This window comes from Sinocyclocheilus rhinocerous, unplaced genomic scaffold, assembly GCF_001515625.1.
Source record: "Sinocyclocheilus rhinocerous isolate Xijiao unplaced genomic scaffold, SAMN03320098_v1.1 scaffold148, whole genome shotgun sequence".
Taxonomy (NCBI): Eukaryota; Metazoa; Chordata; class Actinopteri; order Cypriniformes; family Cyprinidae; genus Sinocyclocheilus; species Sinocyclocheilus rhinocerous.
Window position 1 is genome coordinate 2107058 of NW_015653472.1, and position 9272 is coordinate 2116329.

At 34.8% G+C, this 9272-nt stretch overlaps 1 protein-coding gene across 1 annotated transcript in view; it reads left to right on the plus strand.

Moving 5' to 3' along the window:
- The window catches only part of LOC107716168 (RNA-binding motif, single-stranded-interacting protein 2-like), a 27802-nt gene that overhangs the window by 11152 nt on the left and 7378 nt on the right, over nt 1–9272 (plus strand). Inside the window, exons 3-4 of the mRNA XM_016522534.1 lie at nt 3097–3155; nt 4329–4420. Of these exons, the coding sequence (XP_016378020.1) occupies nt 3097–3155; nt 4329–4420 (151 nt within the window). The remainder of the gene's footprint in view (nt 1–3096; nt 3156–4328; nt 4421–9272) is intronic.

Below are 9272 nucleotides of genomic sequence, written 5' to 3' on the forward strand. Positions count from 1 at the left end.
CATTCAGGAACCGGTATCGAAGTCAAGGTATCGGTATCGATATCGAAAAATTTTTAACGATACCCAGCCCTAGTATGGTGAGGGGCGTAACATTTCCGTCTCACGCTTGAGGTATTCGGCCAATCACAACGCACTGGATTGCTGGCCAATCAGAGCACACCTCACTTTTCAGACCGATGAGCTTTGTAAAAATCGACGTGTTTCAGAAAGGCGGGGCATAGAGGAGAAACAATAATGTACAGTATGTGGAAAATAATGTGTTTTTTGAACCTTAAACCGCATAAACACATTTCATTACACCAAATACACAAAATAATGCTCTTTTTAGCAGCATCATATTACCCCTTTAAGCTTTATAGAAGTATATATTCCATTTTAGGACAAACTACTCATATAGTTAAGATGGTAAACAGATTTGAGAAGTATAGTACTGGAGATCGAGGCCCTCTCTGGGAGAAACGGCTGAGATGAGGCTGCCCAGCCCTACAGGAAACTCTGAGCCCAGGGGGAAAGGGAAAGACAAACAAGGGCAACAGCTGGGAGGGAGAGGAGACGAAAAGTTGTTGGTGATGGGGGTAGGAAGAATCTGTGAGAGAGAAAGAGAGATTTGGGGGAGTGTGAGAAAGAGAGACTGAGAGAGAGATAAGAGCTAGTCAAATATATCTGGTGTTTCTTAGCAAAGAAGCTGTTGGCGGAGAGGATGTTTGGTCAAGTAATTCCTGTTACTTTTATAGAAAGCGAGAGAGCAGATCAAAAACCGAATGGTTTCAGAACACTAGAGCTTGTTTTACAAAGTGAATGCTGTGAATATCACGAGAAAGAACAGTGATAAAACAATAGCTACATTTATATTTCTGATATATTTAAGCATTATCACGAGCAAGAGTGCTGTTGTTTCCGAATATCAGCGGTTCAGAGCAACAGCCCAGTTGCGAGAATGATATTTCTTCAATATACAAGAAATTAAAACTGAGTAACTTACATTTTAAACAATATTGCCAGTTACTTTGTCTGTTTTTAGCCTGTTAGTGAAAATAGTTCTAAATGGAACCAAAGCCCTGATCAACACAAATTAGTGCCGTTCCTAAATGATTAAGTATTTTTGACCAAATCAGTTGAGTGAATGATTTGTTGACTCAGTTATAAAGATAGTCACTTGTTTGGTTCCTGAATGAATCAGTGTTTTGAATGAATCAACAGAGTAAATGATTCATTGTGTTTTGTTGCTGAATGAATCAGAGTCACTGAAACATTATAGAAGTAAAGCCTTTCCTTGACACTAATTTAAATGTTAACTGCCCCACCAATGCTACAACAAGGTCAATAGTTGCAATAGTTTCTTTTTTTCTACACTAATCTCTGCAGCCCATCTCATAGTGCTTGCTTGGCCATGACTTTTGGTTGGATCTCACACATGACTAACTGTCCCTCTACCCCTGGGCTGTACTGATAGTGACATCAGGGAAAAACAAAACTAAATGCAAATAATAAAATGCAATTAACCGTACAGTCATGCATATGTAGGATGGCAAAATACTGTAAATAGGCTTTTGGGTTGTGGGCACAAAATTGGCACTGGTCATCAGAGAAGTTCTAAAACTATTGTAGTCAACCGTTTTAGCCCTTCAAAACCAAAATAGCCAAATATTTTAGTTTGAAATTATTTCATCACTAATAATCAAATTGCCTATTCCATCTATGTCATGCTGATCATTTTACATATTGTTGGGCCTAAGATGTTCATGGTATTATGTTTAAATTTCATGTGTGTTTTTAAGAATTTTATTTGTACATTTGTACAGTAAACTATTTTGGCAGTGCATTGGGTTGCCATTTACATCCATTTGTGCCGTTTAAAACAATAAATACATAAAAACATTCGCTTGACATTCGATTTGATGATAGAAGATGTCTTGTGAAATTCAAAACTATTAATAACATGTCAAAGATTTCAGCCATCCAAATCTATTTCGGCTGAAACCAGTGATTGTTATTTGTTTGCTGTTTTGGCTGAATATTTCTGGTTGCCTAAATTTTGGTGCATCACTAATCAAATTGTTTATTCCATCTGTGTCATGTTCACAATTTTACGTATTATTGGGCCTAAGTGGTTCATGGTATTATGTATAAATATCATGCACATTTTTAAGATTTATTGTGTTGCGTTTGTACAATAAACAATTTTGGAGGTACACTGGGTTGCCATGTGTGCTATTATAATTTTTTTTAAGAAAACATATGCTAGACAGACATATTTAATGATTAAAGAGGTCTTGTGAAAATCAAAACTTTTAAAAGCATGTGTCAAATCACCTGTGTTTTGTTCCATGTCTTGCATGAATGACCCTTTCGTTCGAATGATAAATAAAAAATTATTTTCCCATAATTCTTTCATCTATATGACAATTACATTATATAGATTTAATTCAGTCATGAACATCAGCGTGAGGTTCTGTGCGCAGGCAGTAGGACCCAGATGAGGAGTGCAGTGGAGGGCATTGTAGGTTGATTATTGTAGATCTTATCCAGAGCTGTGCAGGGCAGACAAGGAGAACTCTCAGGTTACTCTGCAAGCACATGCCTGGAGAGAGAACAACCACCCCCCTCCTCCTCCCCATCCCTCAAACACCCACAAGCCTCCAGTAATCCATAGACGTGTTCACAAACCTACAGCTATAAACCTGTATCATGCTGCGCAAATACCTTTTCCCAAGACATGCAAAGCAGCATGAACATGGTATGGAATCCATTATTCAAAGAGCATTACCATTTGATCAGGGCTTCTCCACCACACCGGCACCCTCATGAAGATTTAATGCAAATGATTTCTGGATATGGGGGCTCATTAAGCAGCACATTGTGAATGGAGCGGCGCTGGTGCCCTGCATTTATGGGTTTTTGTGCTTCTGCTGCTCACCTGCTTAGATTACTTTGGCTCTTCCAAACTGCGTTTGACCTTATAAAATATCAGATACACATCAGCAAGTCTTATGATTTTGGATGTATTTATTATTAAGCTGTTAAAAAGCTGTTCAAGGTGTTTATCCATTCACCTAAACCAAATGTTTCTTTTTGTTCTTGTTTTGAATTGCACAGCTATGGAAAAATAGTGTCTACTAAGGCCATTCTTGACAAGACCACCAACAAATGTAAAGGTAAGATGTGCTGTATAATTTCATCTTTAAAGGAATAGTTCACCCAAAAATTAAAGAAGTCTCTCATGTTGTTGCAATCCTGTATGACTTTCTTTCACAAAAAGAGAACCTTTGAATAATGAGCTGTTCTGTTACTTAACATGAGAGCCGTCAAACTCCAAAAAAGACAAAAAAAAAAAAAAAAATTAAAAACCCCTGTAAACGTACAGTTTTTTCGTATCATAAAAGTATTGCATATGACTTCTGCCCTATATTCCAAATCCCCCGAAAAATATGATATTTTTGTGTGACAAGAATTTAATCAACACTTACAGAAATCTTGCTTGAAAGCTGTGGTCACCATTCACGTTCATTGTAGGGAGAAGAGCAGCTTGGATATTCTTCTAAACATCTCCTTTTAAAAATATTTTAAATGTATTTTTAAATAAAATAATTTTAAATAAATTTTATATTTTAAAATTATTATTGTATTAGATTTTTTTGGAGATTGTAATATTATTTTAATGACAATTAATTATTCATAAACAAATAATTATTTTGAGTTTGATCTTTTCAATAAAATGTTTATCCAGTACTTTATTTTTTATATTAAATATTAATTCAATTCAATTATTATTATTTTTTTTTTTACCTATTTTATTTCATATTAAAATATTATTTTATATTAATATTATATATTAATATTTATTAAAAAAAGAATAAAACTCCTTACCAAATGAAAAATCCCAATAAAATGATTTTCCTGTCAAAACTCACATTACTGCAATGCTCATTTTTGTATATTGAAGAACATCTTGGACGTTCCTCTAAACATCTGCTTTTGCATTCCACGGAATAAAGAAAGCCATACACGTTTTGAAAAACATTTTGAATGAACTGTTCCTTTTAACTTGTGAGCGCACTTTAAATATACTTCATTTATTTTATCTCTTGCAAATGTGTGCTGATGTAACAGGAATGAGGTTGCTATTACATTTGTGTGTTTGTGTGTGAGAGAGAGAGCGAGAGAGAGAGTGTATAGTTAACTTGGTCTGATAGCTCTTTTCTCATGTGGGACAGAGAGATTACCAGTGTGAGCTAAGGTGCAGAGGAGTGATAGGGAGCGCTATTGGCTTAACAACTAAACTCTAAGCAGTGATCACTGATCCTGTGTGTGTGTGTGTGTGTGTTCAGGCTATGGCTTTGTGGATTTCGACAGCCCGGCCTCTGCACAGAAAGCGGTGACAGCACTAAAGGCCAGTGGAGTTCAGGCTCAGATGGCAAAGGTAAGAGACAGTGGAACTAAACTCCCTGTTCCTTAACTGCTCTTACTTGCTGTAAACCTTGTATGGCACTTTAAAACAGCTTCAAACGAATTCCAAACACGAGCATCACTATTATTACTATGGCTCACACTTAAGTTTGGGATTTGAACAAACCCCTTAGCCAAAGTATTCAACTTTGGTGCAAATTTCACCCAGCAGGGTTTCTGCTAAGGACATGAATGATGCTTCAAATCATGCGGATTGATGAGGGAATATATGCTATTAATTTTATGTAAAAAAACTTGAGATTTTCGGCTGATAGACGGTAACATTTCCGAAAAAATCCATGAATTTAGACTGAAGAAGGGAACTGGGTCTTACCTAGGGACTAGAATATAAAACAAACTTGCTAGTGAGCAACCACCCAGAATTTTTGCAACCACAATTTAAGAAACATTTCTTCTTATTATAAATGCTGAAAGCAGTTACTGCTTAATATTTGTTGTGGAAACCATAATAAATTTTTTTATGTTTTTTTAATTATTATTATTATTATTATTATAAAGTTCAAAAGAACAGCATTTATTTGAAAATCTAATCTTTTGTAACATTAAAAATGTTTTTTTTTTTTTTTGATAATCACTTTGGTGTACTGTAGGATGGCATGATTATTTTACCACACTTGGCCTGTCTGTGGGTATTAAGCCATGAGCTGGTGTCCCCATTAGGCTCATGCAGGTCTGCCATTAAGATCAGTTCAAAGTAAGTGCCTGAGGAGTATTTGTCCCGTTTCTGCTCCTGCGTGGTGCTCCAGGTCTACAAAGAGGTTGTGTGTTCTTTTTCTCACCCATGGCTGAGTCACTGTCTGAGCAGCTTGGCTGGAAGTGCTGCAAGCCCTCCGTAGAGGACCGTGGCCCTGCAGGCCAACCACTCACACAGCCCTGCTGTCACTCAGATCCTCTCACTGATTTCACATCTTTTTAATGAATTTTATTTAGTTTATGTAGAACATTTGGGTGAATCTCACGAAAAAATGTCCAGATCATATTTCACAGCAAAATAAAAATAAATAAATAAATAATGACAAATAATAATGATTTTATTTTTAAGATTGAGAGGGGGGGAAATATTATTTGAATAATAACTAATTATTCATGAATAATTATTTTGAGTTCACGTTATATTTATTTATATTTTAGATATTTATATTATTTCAATGACAACAAATGTATTTTTATATTTGATTTTATTTTAATATTATGAAAATGACAATTATCATTACTGAAATGCAATTACTGTAACAAAACATTCATAATTGCCATTATACTGTGTATATATATATATATAATTATCATTTTAAAATATACTCTGTATAATTTTTTAAAATGATAATTGTCATTAGCTTTTGTTTGTTTTTTATTTAAATCATCATAAATTAAAGGGACTACAAAAAATATGAGCATGTTACTTTATATAGTAATTTCTTTGCATTAAAGTAATAACATTGATATTTTTATTGTAATAAGAAATGAGGGAGGGGTGTGCTTAATTGTGCTAAAAAAAATAATGTGACAATACAATTATGCAACAAAAAATAGGGGTAAGTTTCTTTACCAAATAATTTTTTTCTATTTCTGTTCCCTTTCATTTTGGAGTAAAATGTGACCTGAACATATTCTTGAAAGAATCACCTATTTAATCTGTAGATCAGTGTGAAAGGGCAACCTCTTCGCACAAGAACAGCACCAAGCACCCGTCTTAATTACAGCCGTTTTAGAGTCTTTATAGTGACCTGACCTATTTAAGAGTGTTGAGGCGATCGCCGTGGATTTTCCTCCACCCATTCATTCTGTGGAAAAATGCACCGTCTCACAGCACGATTAGATCAGTACAAAAATCACCTTCATGGCAGGTCACTGCAATTATTCATTAATTATTCATGGTGGTGAGATGAACTGGTAATACATTTACAGCTCACATTTTAATCTCATCTGCACACCAAAGCAATGAATTTGCAAATCAGCAGCGGGTGAATTGGAGGTTTGCCGTCTTGCAGCTATCTTTACTGTCTTTCTGATTTGTTTAGACAATAACACACAACTCTTGCTTCAATGATAATGAACAAAATTAATTTGAGCCGCATAATATGATTATGGGGTTTTGAGATCCTAAGATAAAACCTCCAGCTCACGCCTTGTGCAGGAAGTGGGTAATCTGTAGAAGACATGCAAGCACATGTTTTGTGTATGTGTTAATTTGAGGTTAGAAAGGTGTCACTTTGTACTGTATGCATATTTGCTGTCATGCCTGCAGCTTTAAAAGAAGCTAATTAGGTGTTTATATGCTAATGAGCTGACTCAGTACTGGCCTTGAAAACGGTCATTTTGACACTTTTTACTAAAAAACATGTTGATGTCTAAAACTCCTGCATAATTATGCAACGGTGAGAGATAAATATGGCGAAAAATTTTATGTTATTGTTTACACTGGTGGCCAAAAGTTGGGAATAATTTAAGTGTTCTTAATGTTTTGAAAGAAGTCTCTAATGCTCACCAAGGCTGCATTTATTTGATCAAAAATGATGTAAAATCAGTAATATTGTGAAATATTATTACAATTTAAATTTCTATTTTAATATATTTTGAAATGTAATTTATTCCTGTGATGGCAAAGCTGAATTTTCAGCAGATGTTACTCCAGTCTTCAGTGTCACATGATCCTTCAGAAATCATTCTAATATGCTGATTTGCTGCTCATAATATTTTATGGAAACCACTAAATATTTTTAGTGGATACACTAAGTTTGGGGTAAGTATGATTAAAAAAAACTAAAAAAAACTAATAATGATACTTTAATTTAGAAAGGATGCATGAAATCGTTCATATTCATTGAAGAATCTGGAAAAACTGTTTCACACGGTTTTTAACATTGATAATAATAATAACCAAATCAGCATATTAGAATGATTTCTGACACTGAAGACTGGAGCAATCACAGGAATAAATTACATTCTAAAATATATTGGAATAGAAAATAGTTATTTAAAAATCATAATGAATCAATCATAATCATAATCATAATGAATCAAAATCATAAAAATAATTTTTTGGGGAATTTCTTTTTTTTTTAACAAGCTCCATATTTCATAGCTGAACTTATGCAGGATTTGGCAGAAGCTGAACCGTCTTATCTCTCCAATCTCACACAAGTGCATCAATGCACATGACTGCTGGCTCAGCAGTTTGTCCTACCTGTAAACCTCTGAACTCCTTCACAGTCTTCTCTATCTTCCTTTTGATTTCCAATTTATTTTTAAGGTGGAATGTATCATTACAGGAATACTAAGGTCATTCCCAAGAATCCCAACTTAATATCTGCATGTAGTATTTGTCGTATGTGGCATTATGTCGATTATCACAAAACCGGGAAGGGACATGGAAAGGATGTGACATAACTCTCCATAAAGCACTCAGTGTTTGATGGTGCTTTGCTTTATGGCTGACAAGGCTGATGAGGCCCTAACCTCACCAACCCATAATCCTAACCTTATTGAGCCTATAAGGCTGATCAGTCCTTCAGGAACAAAGCAGGGCACCTTGCGGATATCCACCTACAGGAATTATGTTTGTAACACATAACCAGTCTCTCCACCTAAGACGCAACATAAAAAAGCACCAAAGCACCACTGCTTTTCCATTGTTTTCTGTGTAAACTTGAGCTCGACGGACATGTTTGACCATTCCACTTGCTTGCGTCTTTTGCAGCAATGACACTGCATTGTATAAATGCAGCAAAAGTTAAAAGTTAACCATCTTTCAGGCTAGATGTTGCTTTTTTCCATTCCACTTTTCTGTCTTTTCCATGCAAATGTCTCCTAAAACCATTATAAAAGTAGTCTATATGAATAATGTGCTATATTTATTGTTATACAGTATTTATCATAAACCATATGATGGCTTTGTGTAGAAAAACAGGTTGAAATTTAAGATTTAATTCACAGAAATAAGATAGAATTGCAATTTGTGGACAAATTAATTGTTTAAGTTGAAAATAACCCAAAATATTCTTTTAACCTAGTCATGTCCATGTATTTTACTATTATTAGTATTACAGTATTTTTACATATTTTGAATCCGTTTTTTATCTGTCATAGTTTTTCTATATCTAGTTTTTCATTTCAATGTGTCATTTCAATGTGCTTTTGTTATAAATTTTTTTCGTTGTTTCGTTTCATTTTTCATTTTTTTTATAAATATATATTTCTATAAAACTTTATTTTTAGTTTCACTTTTAGGTTTAGTAGTTTTAGTACTTCAACTTAAAGGGTTAGTTCACCCAAAAATTAAAATTAGCCCATGAATTACTCACCCTTAAGGCATCCTAGGTGTATATGACTTTCTTCTTTCAGTGGCAGTCAGCGGGTGTTGCAGTTCATCAGTCCAAAAAAAGTGAAATAAAGCGCATCCATCTATAATAAAAAGTGCCTCACGCGGCTCCGGGGGGTGAACAAAGACCTCCTGTAGCGAATCGATGCATTTTTGTAAGAAAAATAACCATATTTAAAACGTAATAATCAATTTAATCTAGCTTGCGCTCACTGTTGTACACTGGAAGCAGTTCCGGGCGGATGACGTATTAGGTCAGCGCTGCACATGCGCCGCTCAGAACTGACGAACGCGGAAGCGCAGCAGAGAGATCAAAACAAAACAACGGTCACGAATTAGAAGTACAAAACGAGGATTCGTAAAGAAGAATGTCGGAGGATTTCGATATAAGCCAAGAGGAGACTGGTTTTCCTTTGCTAAAGTAAGGAAACTTTGCTTCCTTTGCTCCTGAAAACCAACGTTTGTTTACAGGAGCAAAGGAAGCAAA